Source organism: Poeciliopsis prolifica, unplaced genomic scaffold, assembly GCF_027474105.1.
Source record: "Poeciliopsis prolifica strain line A6 unplaced genomic scaffold, Auburn_PproV2 SCAFFOLD001, whole genome shotgun sequence".
In the NCBI taxonomy this organism is placed as follows: domain Eukaryota; kingdom Metazoa; phylum Chordata; class Actinopteri; order Cyprinodontiformes; family Poeciliidae; genus Poeciliopsis; species Poeciliopsis prolifica.
The window spans coordinates 15,782,365-15,798,915 of record NW_026562376.1 but is presented as its reverse complement, the minus strand read 5'-3'; the positions used below and the strand labels follow the sequence as shown (position 1 = coordinate 15,798,915).

Below are 16,551 nucleotides of genomic sequence, written 5' to 3'. Positions count from 1 at the left end.
CTTTCCAAAACACAGAAACAAAAGGTTTTAAAAAAAAAAACAGAACAAAATCCCTGAGCCCCATGGTTCACTTGTTAACATTTCAAAACCACTCAGCCGTCCCATTTCTGCAGAAAGCGACAAATTCTGCTGCTCTTCCTTTGAGGCTATGGCCAAGTATGGTGTCAATAGGTCAGCGCTGAGTTTTAATCACTTTTTTTTTTTTTTGCAAAGCCTGGACTACAGCAGCTCTGCATGAAAACATTGCACCACTTACCAAAAAAAACCCCAACAAAACCACAGCAAAGAAAATACATTCTAACAATACATTACAATAATGTATAAACAAAACAAATTACAACAGTGACTTTCAAACTAAAACAAATGAGTAGGACTGAAATAAAATTTCACAAAGTCATAAAGTTGAGACAAAATAGAAGTCTCTCATTTTGGAAAACAATGCACATGGATTTGTGTTGGAATGAAGCAGAAAGGATGAACGTGAACACAGTTAAACACAAAATAAAAAGTGAGAAATGACGGTTTACAAAGTTAAACATCTGGCTTTAATTTAACCACAGTAAGAGAATTGTCTCTACTGTCATAAAAATCCTAATCTTTATGTATATTTTTTGTGAGAGGTATTCTACTACAACATTCAAATTAATGATCAATAAATACCTTACACATTTTATTAAAAATCAGTAGCTTTAAAATGCATTAAAATAACACACTAGAGACATTCACAAAACTGCTGCAATGTTCTGACTAAATAAAACAAATCCAGTCTTTTAAAAACTCAAATCCACTTCTAATGAAGGTGTTTTCATTTCGACCAGTTTGCTTAAGTCAGTGGTTCTTAACATTTTTTGAGGTACCGAAACCACCAGTTTCATATGCGCATTCACTGAACCCTTCTTTAGTGTATATAATATATATATATATATATATATATATATATATATATATATATATATATATATATATATATATATATATATATATATATATATATATAATATATATATATATATATATATATATATATATATATATATATAAACCAACACAGTGCATGAACTCACAACAAATTACAGTATTACTTTATTCTGGCCACCCAAAAACATTTTGGCCCCATAAAAGAATTTCAGCCCCCTCCCCCAATTTTTTTTTTTTTTTTTTGCTATTTTACTAATTAAAAATAAATTTGGATCGTTTTTAAAGAACTTAGTATTTTTTAATAACTTACATTTTTTAAATCTGAAATTTAATTTATTTTTTGTCATTTTAAGCAAATGAGACAGAAGAATATTGTTAGTTAAGTACTAGGTTAATGTTATGGGGTAATGTTTCTGTCATAATTCGAGAGCAAACATTTAACATAACTTAAAAGTTTTGAGAACTTGTACTTGTGCTTACATTTTCAGTTCAGGCTTGTACTCAAAACTTCTGCTCTCTTTCAAACAAACATTCATGGTGCTTTCTCAAACCTTTCTCCTTGGGCTCAAAACTTGTCTCTGCTCAGATCAAATCTCCGTTTTGCAAACCTCTTTGCTGTCTTGCGAGTCATTTTCTGCTTGCACTTGGAACAGAGAAGCATTGTCACCTGGTAACATCTCAGCCAACAGAATGCAAGTATTATAATGGATGCGTTTGTTTCCTTCTACAAACGATCCCAGTGCAGCTATCTGTCGAGATAGCGAGACATCTCTGTCTTTTCATATATCACCTGTCTCATGCTATACTATCACAGCATGGTGGCAGTTTTAACCAATATGTAAAAAAAACAGAACAAAACTTGCCTACTCATAAAATATACTGCACTTGAAACTGGACTTACTTTGATTCAAATAAGTTTGATTGTGCTTTGATTTTTGATTGAGTTTGTTTAAAAGTGATTGATTCTATAAAGGAAAAAAAAATGTGTCACTTATTCAGAATGACTCATTAATATATTTTGCATAACTGGAGCACAACAGGAGGACGCTCCCATTAAAATGAACAACATGACCTAATATTAGCATCTTGCATAAGTTCAGTAATTTTATGCGACAGAGCCACACCAATGAAAAGTTGCAAGACTAAAAGCAGTTCTTTCAATAATGGATTTCTGTTTGTTCTCACACACACAGGCACATGCCGGCACGCTCACCCCCCCCCCCCCCCCCCACACACACACACAAGATCAATATCTACCTCAGTTTTGAGTTTAGTTGACCAGAATATGTGAACTCTCATGACTGATGATTGCTAACTTACTGTTTTATGTTCCAATTAAACTAACCTCTGTTGCAGCACTCAGGCTGCCAGGCTCCTCACTGGCTCGCACCATCAGAAGGTAGCGCCTCTGGTCACTTTCATAATCCAGAGTCCTGGTCAGACTGATCTCTCCGGTGTCCTGCTGAATGCTGAAGAGGCTGCTGGGATTGATAAGCAGGCTGTAGCTGATTTGTTCCTTCTGGAAGGAAATGGCTAACACCACAAGGAAGCTGTGGAACAAAGAGAAGGTGATTAAAAGGAATTGAAAAAAGCAGCCTTTGCAACTTGATTTCAGCTGCGCCCATGTAGAATTAGAATCGAAATCCTCTTTTCCTGCATCAGCAGTGTGCTATAATGAAATCAATTGCTTTATGCTCCATTGCCTGCGTGCTACAAACACGGTCAATCAGTTCTTGTCAGTTGTGTGTAATAATGTCACACTATTATGCAGACACCAGTGTTTGCTTTGTAGGGAGAGTTTGTATTCCCCTAATAGTGTGTGATTATGATTGTCAATGCTTGCTGAAGTGCACAGTGTGACCAAATGAATACTTATTAGCACAAATCTTAAACAGTATGAGAGAAAATTCACCAACTGCACACATATACCTGCATGTATGAAATTGTAAACTTGTTTTTTTATTTATTTAGTTGTTCAAATATGAGTGTTTGCTCAGTTTTTATTTCCCTTGTTAGTCCATCTAGTGACTTACAGTAGCTTGCAACACTTTTCAACTTTTCAAAAATTTGGATAAACCAAGACCAAGTAGGCATAGACGAAAAAAAGTCCTGTGCAGTTGTCATAAGTCACACAGAGGACGCAGCACATGGAAAGAAGTCCTACTACGGCCAGATGATGAAACCAAGACTAAACATAGGGAGCATCCTAGCAATGAACACAGCATTCACAGCGTAAAACATGGTGGTGGCTGCATCCTTTTCTTCAACAGAAATTAAGAAGCTATTCAGATTTAATGGGAAAACAGATGGCGCTGAATTCAGCGCAATCTGTGAAGAAAACTTGTTAGCGGTGGCAAAAAGGCTTGGGATTTTTACCTACTAGCAACACAACAACCTAACAATATACAGGCCCAGTACAGGTGAAATATTTCAATCCAAAACTGTCAAATTGTAATATAGGTGCTGCTGCTGGAATTCGAGCTGTCTTCAGTCAAATGAAGACATTTTGGTATCAATTATTTGCGAGATTGATATGAAAAGAAAACTGTGATAAATATAACCACCCACAAATAACAAGGTGTTAGTGAAGTGCATTTGCAGTATCAGAAACTTCTCAAAACAAAAGTTCAGAAGAAATAAATCAGAGAACTCGCAGTACAAACTTATGCATACAACAGCAAACAGGTAACAACCCAATTTCTAATTTGAAAAACAGTACGATTTGCTAATTAACAAGTTCAGTCACCAATGTAACAATTACCTAAAAATTATGTATTTCTCTGAATTGTGTGCTTTCAAAAACTGTGAAAGTCAATGAGTAAAAGATTGTGTGAAAAATGTAATCAAGCCCTACGCAAGGCATAAACCATTCACACAGAAGTCTCTTTGCAGTCACATTTAATTATTAGTATACAAATGACCATCCAAAAATGAAATTTCTGAAAATATTTGAATTGAGCATCAAGAGCAGCTGTGTGAACATCGTATTAGTTCTCAGACAGCACATGTAGTCTTGTCTCTCTTTCAGAGCTTTTTCATGCATATGTTCAACTGCAAACTATAGTTTCTATGTGTTTTTACTGCACATCCTGCTTGGTTTGCTTGTTTATAACATTTCAGAAGTCAAATGTTTTTAGAGAAACTTCCCAAGGTAGTCATTTTTTCCAATTTTGAGCTCAATAAAATCAAAGTTTGACACCTGCAACAACTTTCACTTTAAGAATATAATCTTAATTAGAAATGTTCTCTGATAAACTGTGTTCTCCTGGGTCATGCAATTATTCTTATTGAGGCAACAATTGGTTTAAAGGTGCTGGAGCATGACTAAATATGCGGCTAAATCTGGGGAAAAAACAGTCTAATTAAAAGGCAAGACCTAAGAAAGATATGCAATTAGTGTAATATATTTTGTAAAGACTAAGTATTTATAACATGACATCAAAAACAATGTAATAAAATAATTTCTTAAGACTCTCTCTGTCAAAGAGCAGAAATGAATCCCTGCTTTTGCATGAGAAGAATAGCACATGAACAAAACTCACGGCTGTCCTTCCGGGGTATTTTCTGGTATGGAAATGCCGTAGCTGGTGTTGGTAAACTGCGGCGCTCTGGCCCCTGCTACAACAGATAACATGGCAGGTGCGCTGCGGCTTCCCAGACCATCAAGGGCCACCACGCTTAAGAGGTACTCTCTCTCCCTCTGTAGAACGAGCCCCGTGGTGACCACCTGGCCTGTCTTCTTGTCCACGGCAAAGCAGCCATCACCACCTGTAGGAAAAATTCAATTAAGATTTTTGTTGTTTCTGGATCCAAAGCAGATTATTTTTCTTTTTTGTGAATATTAAATAAAAAGTCACAAGTTACTAGGTTTTCCATTTTGAGTTCATGAAAATATTGGAAATCTGGGTTAGATATTTGCTGATGGAGAGTTAAAAAAAACAAAAAACACAAAGGACCACTGTCTAGTGTATTTTCCCTAATAGGTGTGAACACACAAGAGATGAAATCAAAAAGAGACTTTGCTAAAAATGTTATGCTTGATGTCAGTAAATCCTGTATGAAGAACAAAATAATTCTGTGCAAATCATGTGCAACGGAGCTGCCATACCCTCTGTGCTTCTCATCCCATCTGGTGTTGGACACAGTAATTTTTTTTCTCTAATGCCTCACAAATCAAAAAATAAAAAAGACTGGCAACAATAGGGAGTGAATTGGATGTAGTAATTCTTAAAAACAGCTTGACACTGATGAGTGCTGAAAACATTCCTCAAAAGGAACAAATCACATTTGGTTGGAAGCCAATTTCAGATATAAATCTATACTTGAGTATTTAGAGCAACATGAGAGAATGGGAATGACCCCGAATGAGTTACAAAGCCAGTCAGATTTGTTGACACTCCTCAAAAAGATCATGTGATACAAATCTGTAAAGAAATAATTGTTTTTGACAAAATAACTAGAGGGACAACTTCATTACGCCATCAGGACAGCATTTACTGCTGTACTACATTTCACTAAGGTGCAGCATTCATATATATTGGTCTTTGGCAGAATTTCTCTGTTGTCCAGAGAATTGGTCCACTCTTTTTTGTAGCTTCTTCCACAGGTTTTCCATAGGAATTATGTCGAGGGTGCTGAGATTGCTGTTTTAGAAATTTTTGTCTGGTGAACTATTAAGGCATTAATTTTGCCTTATGTCTCGGATAATTAAGTTGAAATACCCGATCCATTTTCATTTTAATGACTCTACCTAATTTAAATTTCAAATCCCCTGTTATGTTTACAACTTCATGATGCCTTGCACCCTAACAAGGTTTTAAAGTCAGTGAGCATGATGTGATTCTTATAGCCGAGGTTTGTTCAATGTTACAGTCCAAGGAATTTACAGCAAATACTTCATACTGATGTGATCGAAAGATAGAAATGTTATTTTTATTTATTACATTGTTTTTGTAGAATCATTCTCGTACAACTGAGTAACATGTAGACAACATATAATTGTCTTTTCCTGGATATGGTAACTACAAGACAGCCCTCTGTTCTGAAATTCTCTAGAAGCTAAAAAAGAGAAGAAAGAAACAGACAGTGGTCTGTATTTTTATGCTCCACAGATGACAGCTAAAATTATGGAAATTGTTGTCAATTCATTTTTAGATTTTACATCTAATAAAATGTTGTAAATTGACAATTCAAAAACCACAGAAGCTTTTATCAGTTTACAAAGAATTTATCTGTAAATGACTTTAAAAGAGGAAGGAAATTGATGGATGGATAATTGTAACTGAAAAAGGCCTCAAATATGTTTATTTAAAGAAAATGTTGCCCCAATTATTTTCTAAAGTTGTCATCGTCAGATTATGCTTCAACAAAAATATTATTTTTACTTTTTAAGGCTTTTAACAGCCTTTTATAATATAAGTGCAATATAAGTGCACACTTGTATTAAATGTAACTCATTTACATAAAGTACTTTAATTTGTGTTTTTATATTCTTTTATTTCTATGGTTGTATTTTTTAAGGGAAAATTAATAAAAATGATTGCCATGGGATGTTTCATAATTTTTGGCATTCCTACATTTAATGCATAAGGCTTTTGACCATCGGTTCCTTAGTTCCAGTTTTGTTCTGCACACTGATAGCTGGTAGGAGTGCTGCATCAACAAAGGTAACAATGCGCCATAGGTATCAGAAATCACAAGAGCCGTTAGCGTGGAAGCCAGGACATGGGAAAAAAAAATTATCTTTGAAGAAAGGACAATATCAAAGTTTAAAGAAAAACACTATTGTATGCAATCAAGGATGAAAGAAATTAATTTTTAGAAGAACAAAGGCAAAATATCCAGTGTTTACTACACAGTTGTAAAAACATCACAAATGATATAAGGATGAGATATGTTATCAAAAATGCATTGCTAACATCTCTTTGTTCCAGGCTAAATAAAGAACTGAGAATCAAGTTTTTTTTTTCTACTCAATAAACATGGCTTATCAAACAGACCACATCCACTAGAATCAATACATCCATGTGTTACAGGATGTATTGATCTGTGGACATGGTGACACATCAACCAACATTCAAAACAATAATTGAAATCAATCATACAAATAACATGTCCTGACATATTAGGCATCATTACCACAACTTTAAACTGGGATATGTAACTTTTTATAATTTTTTTTTTACATATTTGTTAATGTTGTTACTTTCTGAAGAAGTCTTAGGTCTCAATCAATCTCATGTACTCACTGCTATATTTGCTAATGGCAGAGAAAGACCTTACAGAAAAACTGTTTATCCACCATCATCAGTGGCTAATCTGAGAATTCTCAACACGCACTGCTGACAGAAGTTGTAGCATGGCAGAGAGTAAGGAGATTCTGAGCAGCACATACATGACGTGATTGAAAGCACTAAGATCATCCTCCTTGCTGTGATTGGTTGTTTCTGACTGAGCTGTCTATTTCTCTTGTTAACATTGGGAACATTGGGATAAGGCAGATCAACTTGATTTTTTTTTCACAGAATGTCTATCTCATACTAAACTGCCACGACATAGTGACAGTTTTAACAAACATGTTAAACTCATATTTTTATAAAGTTACATCTTTAATTAGCTATGATAGGTTGGTTTTGCGATGTCTGAAATCTTATGGTTCTGCTTGAATAGGCGTGGCCAATAATGCCTCATAAAGAAAATATGCACTGATGTTGAGTTTATTTGCAATGTAAAAATAACACAATGAACATTAATATTTTCACCCAGAGAAATTTTTTACATCAAAATTTCACAATCTGTTTTTGCCAAATACCATATTGGCCAGACAAAATATATAAAATATTGCAGAGACAGTCTGTGAAGCACACAGTTTGGCAGACCTGAATAAAGAATTCTTCAGACTCGATTCATTTTTAGCATTTTTAGAAAGCAAATCTATTAAAATAGCTTCACTGAGCAATTTATTTATACTTGTGTTAAAACAGTTTGAGCAGATGAGTGTGGAACCTTAAGGCCTCTGGAAATTGCACCCTGTGATGATTTCTAATTTCTGTTGACTTTCTCATGATCTCATGCAAGAATCTAGTGTGTGCATATGAGTGTGTGTCCAGTGTTGTTTTTAAATACCTCCCCAGCTGTGCTTAACTAACTTAACTCAAATTCTTCAGTTTATCATATCAAAGTCTTACAGAGTCTCAGCATCAGCATAATGTTAGCTTTCCCAAATTGTTTGAAGGAATAATAATCTTTCTGTGTGTAAACTAATTATTCTGAAATTCAGCCAATTAAAAATATTTCTGATAATCCTCACTGACTTAAAACGGAAAGTTTTTAGTTTGATATGATGTCAAAAAATACTGTGAAATGCATTAAATATACTGATTTGCCACGGTTTAAGTACATGGGTACACTTTCTTTCGTTCCCTTTTTTGAACAAATGTCGAATGGCACCACATCGGTACCAAATAGAGGTACAAACTGACAAAGAGTTGAAATGACCTGGAGCTAAGAAAATCACATACAGCACTCTAATATACAGTTTTTTCCCCTGTTCTATCTAATGGCAATGATAGGTCCAAACAATGATAGGTCCAAACTTGTGAAAACCATGCGATGTTTTCACAAGAAAACACCACGGGGGATTTCACTTGCTCTGCTGTTGGTAATTTCTAAAGAATTGGGTCAAATTGTGGTCATCAAGAGGTCAGTTCATCTGATGACATCCCATAACGGTGTTAATGTTAAGCAGTGGATAAGAGGGTTAGACAAATACGGGTGAAATTCAAACAGGGAGTTGAAATTACTCTGAAGAGAAGTTCGTTCGGCTGAACTGATTTAAATTTCTGTTGACAAACGCCACCACTTTAAAGAGTCCTTAGCACAGTTATAAAGACAATGAGCGCTCGGTGCAACTGGGGTTTCAACTCAGAATGAGGACGCTGTGGGATGTCCTGATTACAGTTAAACCACAAGTCAGGGTAAATCAGTAAACCCCACAAGCAACATCAGCACATCCCCCAATCTCTGCCAGCAGCCCTCAATCCCTTTAGCCACCAGGGGGTCCACTATTGTGGCAGGCTTCCAGCAGCCCACTGTATGTGTTTGTGTATGAGTGAATGTGTGCTTGCATGATTCCCTGTATGAAACAGAGAGAAGCAGACAGACAAGAGTGCATGAAAAGTGCATAAACAAATCTGTGAAGGCCTCTGGCTGTGTGTGGGATTGTGTGATAGTGGCTGGGTTTGCAGGAGAGAGAGAGAAAGTGGGATGGATATGGAGAGGTAGAAAGAGAAAGTGGGTAAAAAAGGATAAATAATCTAATGGACACATAAAAAGTGTATGAATGTATGAATGAATCTGCATGCCTGTGGCTTTTTGTCTGAACAACTGTGTTGGTGTCAACCTGGGCGTATTCATTTTCCTACATTTGCACCTGCCATGTTTTTTACCAACAGCACAATGTATTTTACTTCTATATGTGTTGTATATTGTTGTGTGTTAGAGCAACAAAAGCTTACCATCTGACAAGAAGTATTCCACTTCTCCACTTTTGCCCTCATCCCCGTCAATAGCCTGTAGCTGGTAGACAAATGTTCCTGCCTCTGCCTCAGAAGACACAACAGCCAGGTATGGGTATGGCTTCATATTCCACTCAGGGATGTTGTCGTTGACATCAGTGATCGTCAGCTTCACCTTGTTCAGGTACCAATCTGGGCCTGGAAGACGGTGCAGAGACAGTAGCAGAGATGCGATTACAAAAAGTGACAGCTGTCATGTAATTGTATGTGTTTGGAGGAGAGACAAGTAACCAGGGAAATATGAAGTACCAACAGTCACTCAACTAAGGGTATATAAGTATGTGGGAGATAAATCCTCTCCTGTAGATGGAAACACATATATCAGGTAAGATAATAATAAAAGTCAATGTTTCCTGTGTAAGCAGTGCTGAACTAATTCCAATGAAGTCTAGGTTTAACCCAGAGATCTATCAAATCCAATTCAAAATATCAGTCTTAACGTTGTGATCTTCCATAATTTTTTACTCTCCTCTTTCAAAGTCATCATTCCTTTTATTCTTGATCCATCACTCGGAGTTTGCATTTGCTCTTAGTGACATTAGTCTTTTAATGAATTAGGGCTTGTAACTATGCATTTGAGCATTAAAATTAAAACTTTGGTAAATTTACTGTATTTTTAGTCCACAAAGCTCAAAAATATACATTTACCCACAAGTAATGGAGTCAAGACACAAACTTCCATGACCAAGTCTAAGACCACACTCTCCAAGGCCAAAACCAAGACAAAGACCTGACCTTCCAAGGTCAAAACTACAACTGGTTTTGAATGTTTGGAGTTTAACTAATATTTTAGGACAATGGAGAGGAATTGGGAGGTGTTAAGTTTGTCCTCTTTGGACATCATATCATGTTTTACTATGTAGTAGTTGATTTGTGGTAAATTTGGAGGCATTCTTGTGTCTTTATTTGTGCAAAACACCAGCAGCCCGGGCAGTAAAACCAGCCTTCTGTATAATAGCCCCACCAACATTACTGACAGTTAGTAGCATGCTCTTTGGTTTTAAAAACTCAGCTTCCTGGTTACGATGCCACATGGTTCAATTAAAACTTTTCTCCAGAAGACATTTGGTCCATGTGAAAGGCTGAAAAGTTCAGCTGAGGGTCAAGGAGTCAATTTTTGAGCCGGGTTGCTTTTTTTGTCAGCATCCTCTACTACCATGGTGATGCATTATTGTAGATGGTGGATGGAGAAATGAGGGAGTCATATTCTTCAGCTTTCCCTTGACTGTACAGCGAAATAGTTGCAGCATGGACACAATAAAGTGTTCTAAAAAGACAATTATCAAAAACTGGTTTTGAGTAGATTCTTGAATGCCCTTCACAAAGTTCTGATTCACAGGGCAACAGTGAATCATGTTACACTGTGAATTATGCTTGAAAGTCAGTTCTGGAGAAGGAAACCTGCCAATAAAAAAACATTATCTTACCTTGCAGAGTAGTTAAATGTACAATCAAGACCTTTTGGGATCAAGACCATAATTTTTTATGTTTTTGCTACGGGATACTCAACCAAATATTGGTTAAAGCTTTTGGTATAAATGCTACTATGTGATCTGACAACACCTAATTTTGACAAAAACATGAGAAATGTTGCAGGCACAATTCAGCAAGTATTCAGTCAAAAGGACAACTAAAAAACTTGTATCAGCAACACCTTACAGGCTCTCAACACTCTAAATTATAAATGAAGTCAAAACAATCTCACACCATTCCCTATATCAAATAAAGTCAAGTTAAAAAATGAAACATTCAGGCAGAGTCAAATGCAGGCTGTATTAATATACACAATAATAAGTTACAAAATTAAAACTTCCTAAGAGCGTAGCGAGCTGTTTTGTGCTGATTGGTTGTTTGCAGAGCAGTGTTATTCTGGATAATACAAGATGGAGCTTAAAGTTTTTCACACAGATTATCTGTCTCGTGTTGGGACATAGTGAAACTTTCAATACATGCCTATTTTTTAAGTTACATGCTGCAGCATTAAGGAGACGTACAATAGAGTCCTGTCCTTGGAACAAAACATCTCCATAGCAGCAGCCAACCAGCGAGAGCAGAATCCAGCGTTTTACGCCGCTAGCCCGATTATTTTTCTGATTATTTGCTTCGCTTTCTGACCATCATGCTAATCCGGGTGAGTTTTGGCAACTGTGCGCTGCTTTACCTGCAGAGAGCATCGATACCCTTACTCCGTCAAGTGCTAGTTTTTTTATGTCACCGATGTAAAGACTCAAACTTTCCCAAACAAACTTCCCCAATTACTCTCAGAGCATAGAAGTTACAAACAAACGTGCGAGGGTTTGTGCTTGCGTAGTGTGAAGGGAAGGAGGGCCATATGCTGCCTCTGCAGGCTGAGAAGTATGAGATACAGGCGATTGGTTTTTGTAACGGCCTCGACCATCACCAATCATACATCACTAATATATAAAGTGCATATCACTTTTACTGTTGTGGTGTGCCACTAATATAGTGTGCTGCAAATATAAATTGAATGGTACAAAAACAAAATTGATCTGGTATTTATCCAGATGTTCAGTATAAACTCCTCATTTCCAGGGTGGAGGATGGTGGATGTGAAGCCATGTATTAGTTCTACATCGAGTTTCCCAATCAGACTTGCAGCATCAGATGGGCATCAGCCACAGCCTCATCTTCCAAGTCTTGGTAAAGCTACCTTGATCTTCCCATAGGGATGCATGGATGACGCCTCAAGACAGCAGGCACTTTGTCGCCTGCATGCTGTCTCACTGAAGTGAATAAGAAGATTCTAGGAATCCAATTACCAACTTGCTCTGTCTAAGCTGAGGCTGACTTCAAGAGAGCACAGCAGCACCCAAAGAGAGGCTGCGTGAAAGTATTTCTCCTTATGACAAGAGCATACCAAGCATCAATTCAAACTGAAATTATTTAATGCTTTGCACATGCTAAAATAGAAATGAATGTTGGAAAAAAAAAATACTCCTGTTAATGTCACAGGCCTGAATATGCATATCTGTTGCCTCAAGTGAAGTGATTCACAGATCTGTGAGCACAAGACAGTATTTCCACAAACACTGGCTGTGATCATGTGTCAACGTGGCATTAAAGAATGTCAGAAGAGCTGCCAACCAGTTCAGTGGGCTGCCATCCACTAAGGCCATCTGCCTCACCACAGAGAAAAAGAAAAAAAAAATCCCTGCCAAGACAAACATGTTCCAAAACACATGCACCAACAGATTAAAACACGACTGCAAAAGTTTTGACATCAAAGCAGGTTATCACAAAGTGACAACATACTTCCAATCCTCACACGTCTCCCTCTACCCCCACATTGCTTTCTGACAAACACACACCAGTGGACACAAAAGCACACTGGTTCCTTGAGAGCTAAAAGTAGCTATGGGTTACAAATCCTGTTATGTAACAAGAACTGTCCACAGGCTACACTTGTGCTTTTAATCCAAGACAAAAGAAGAATTTGTGATGTATATTGTCACTACCTGAACTCTGAGTCAATAGCTTTTCTCTGATGTAAACAGATGGTTTATGTTATATACATGAAAGTCTGCTCAGTCAGCAAGGTCTGATGAAGAGAGCAATGTTCCCTTTGTAATTGCTCCATTCATGAAATAAATACCTTGCCTTTCAAAGTATACTTTCTCCTTGAATGTTTTCACATTTAGCCATGTTAGTTTTTTTAATTGAGAAACATAAAGTTGTGAATAATTGTGAAGAACAAAAATATACATAGATTGCAAGATCTTTTATGAATAAAAATCTGAAAAGTGTAACACAACACTACTCAGTTTTATAATCTGATACACTGAGATCAATTCCTGTGCAATCGCCTTCTGGACAGTCAACCTGTGTCAAAAGTTTATGTCTGTGTAGATCAGTGGTTGTGCTAGACATTTTTGTGCTCCATCATTTAGTTAGACGCTGTCAAAGAGAATCCTAACATAATCTATTTTTACCCATATAACTGCACTTAACTTTTGTCCAGTTAAATTCATATTCACCAAAAGTGCACATTGGGCCATCATAACACATCAAGCAAATTAATAGATAACTTTTTTCTCCAGTGACAAAAAAAAAAACTGACTGAGGTTCCAGTAACCATATATAACCAATCAAATTAAACAATCACACTTAAATTATGAACATGGACATAAGCTATGAATCAGCTTGTCCATAAAATCAAATATCTCAAGGTTTTGAAATTAATCTGAAAGATGAATCAGTGCTCTGCAGCCATACTGGAGACTGGAATTGAAAGCAAATCTCCAGCCAAAATTTTGAAATCGGGGAACATTTCTCCAGTTGAAGTGGTCAGAAGTCAGCAAAAAATCCCATAGAGTGCGCTCCTCCTTCACTAGATGCACTCCTGGATGGCGAGATGTGTGCAGTTCAGTGTCCAGGTCAGATCTAATAATCAGATGGGAATAGTCTTTTTTTACTGACTAACCTCTGTAATGTACTCTGTGCATAAAGTTGGATATGGCTGCGTTTGTGCACCAAGAAATCAGGTGAATGAATTGTAATATTTCAAAATAAAGGATGGACTTCAAATTTTTCCGTCATTGTTTAAAAAACAAATACCAAAATTATTCCATTAACACGATCCCTGGTGTAGATCTACCTGTTATTTATAGGCATGAAAAAAAAAAACATTGGTGCCTGGGCTTTCTGTTAAAGATAGAGACGTTTGGCTGTCCAGGAGATGCTCAGGTAGAGCTGCTGCTGCTCCATGTCGACAGGAGCCAGTTGAGGGGGCTGTTTCCTGGATTCTTTCCTGGCGACAAGTTCTGGGCACGTCCCACCAAGAGGAGACCCAGAGGAAGACTCAGGACATGCTGGAGGGACTATGTTTCTCAGCTGGTCTGGGAATACATTGGGATTCTATCTGGTCTGGACGGCTGGACAGATGAAGCTGCACACATGGCCGTCCACCTACACTGACAGAACTGCAAAAGAGAGCTGAAACATGGCATAGGTAGCATCTTATTCCCCACTCCAACGACAGGGAAGGTTTTCAATATTGAAAGATAGATGCTGCTAAATATTAAGATCTTAGGTTGTTTTGTAGTTTGATATGATTGTCGTTTCTTTCTGCGTTAGTTTCTTATTTTGATTTGTTCAGTCTCATTCCTTTCACCATGTGAAAATCAGATGTAGAGATCACAATTTATTTTTTTTTTCCTAACTGGCTTACATTTAAATTTTGGTAGAAAATGCAATTTAACACGCTCTGCACTAGTTCTAGAGCATTCACATCTAAATACAAAAGCTAAAAAGTGTGTGACAGCTCCTAAAGGGATTGTTAGAAGGATAATAACAGAGAAAGGAAGAGCTGGAGGAAGGAATTAATCTAACTTTCTCCTCAGGGGTTTAAAAGTTCCTCTGCTGAGGAGGAAAAAGTTCAGGCTAGACTGTCACGGCACTTCGTTTTGGATAAATAGCCACTGTATCGTGTGGGCAGAGAAACCAATCAATGTTCTGATGCTATCTCCTAAAATGTTGACAGCGGCAATTTATGCACTTTAAGCCAGATCATCCTGCCCTGCAAGACGGAACAATCCTTTCATGATGAATAATGAGAAAGGATAAAGATTCTGTTGCAAAGTAGAAGGGGGGTTAAAAAGCACTTAATCAAAAAGAAATCAGAGCTCTAGCACTTAACATTTAGTTAACTATAAAATCTTTGCAGGGAGTGATGCAGGACACATTCCTTGCCTTCTGCTTGTTGGTGTCTTTCCCAAACATGTCTCTGTGGTAATGGTGGAGATGATTTTACAAGGCTCCATCTAATTAGCTTGTTACAGAGAGACTAATCAGAGCGAAGGCAGATAATTAGAGCCTATCAGCTCTGGAATGATAATGAAGAATGTACACGGGTGTGTGCACGCTTGGGAGGTGCGGGACTTATGCCTGAATGGACCAGAGAGGGAGAGAGAGAGAGAGAACACGTCTCGTGTTCTGAGGCTACAAACGTGAGCAATTTCTCTCTGATCTGTAGAGTTAAGCAGAGAGTTGGCTGTGAACGATGCCCCACAAGCACCAAACCGACACGGGCTGCCTCACCTGACTGGGACAAAAAACGATGTGATGAAATAACAGGCAGAGCCTTGCAGACTCCAGTAGATTTTTCAAAGTCAAATATGCCTTGTGCACTCTGTGTGATGAAAAGCTACCCTGTGCTGTATACTACAATCCCATAAGGATAAGAGCATCAGCTGGCTGGCTAGCATAATGTATCATAAAAAGTCGTAAGTTAGAGGTCCATGGTGTGGTTGGCTCTAATACAATGACTGTAGTGTGTTAGCATGCGTGTGAATTGTGCAGGAGTGTATGTGAATTCGCTCTCAGTGCATGCCCAGTCTGTTGATGTTTCCTGCTGTTAATCCTCTTCTTGGGTACGTGCTATATAAAGCTGCTAAGTGGCTTGCCAGTTAGGGAAAAAAAGTTGTCTCAAGTGCTTCTATGCACACATGCACTACCCACAGTGCAAGGACAGCGAGTGTGTGTGGGAAGGGGATGAGAGGAAACAGAGTAAAGGAGAGAGGCACAGATACAGGAACACAAATATCTACAGAGCGAGCGAGAAAGAGGCTGAGAGGCAGAAGAGGCAGGCAGCATGGTGGAAGGAGTATTCTCTGATACAGAGAGTGTAAAATACCAAATCAAAGACAAGAGCATTCACAAGGGATGTACAACAAACAGCAGAACAGAGCAAGAGGTAGCAGGAACAACACTGACTGGTAGGAAAACATGAGGTAGCAGGCCATGAGAGCAAAAAATTAAGACCGAACACAGAGTGTAATTAATAACACAAGGTTTTTCCACATGCATCCCTTGTTCCCTCTTCTTCCATTCAGGGAGAGAATTAGGATACAAATACGTCTATGTGGAATTAAACAATTTGCGTCTGCAAGCATAAACATCAATGGCCCGTGTGAGACGTGGAATTTCAGAGGGTGCATTTTTAGCAGCAAGTGAATGGAAAGGGAGAATCAGCTCAAAGGGGGAGTAATGAGGTACATTAACCAAATGCTCGCGGCGTTAAGAAGGCTCTCCTCCAACC

The 16,551-nt window shown here is 37.6% G+C and overlaps 1 protein-coding gene across 1 annotated transcript in view; it reads right to left on the bottom strand.

Annotated features, from left to right (window-relative positions):
• LOC129359574 (neural-cadherin-like) overlaps window positions 1–16,551 on the bottom strand; it is a 124,523-nt gene that overhangs the window by 74,154 nt on the left and 33,818 nt on the right. Inside the window, exons 2-4 of the mRNA XM_055029284.1 lie at window positions 9,435–9,632; window positions 4,461–4,686; window positions 2,264–2,468 (exon numbers count right to left, since the gene is read on the bottom strand). Coding sequence (XP_054885259.1) covers window positions 2,264–2,468; window positions 4,461–4,686; window positions 9,435–9,632 — 629 coding nt within the window. The remainder of the gene's footprint in view (window positions 1–2,263; window positions 2,469–4,460; window positions 4,687–9,434; window positions 9,633–16,551) is intronic.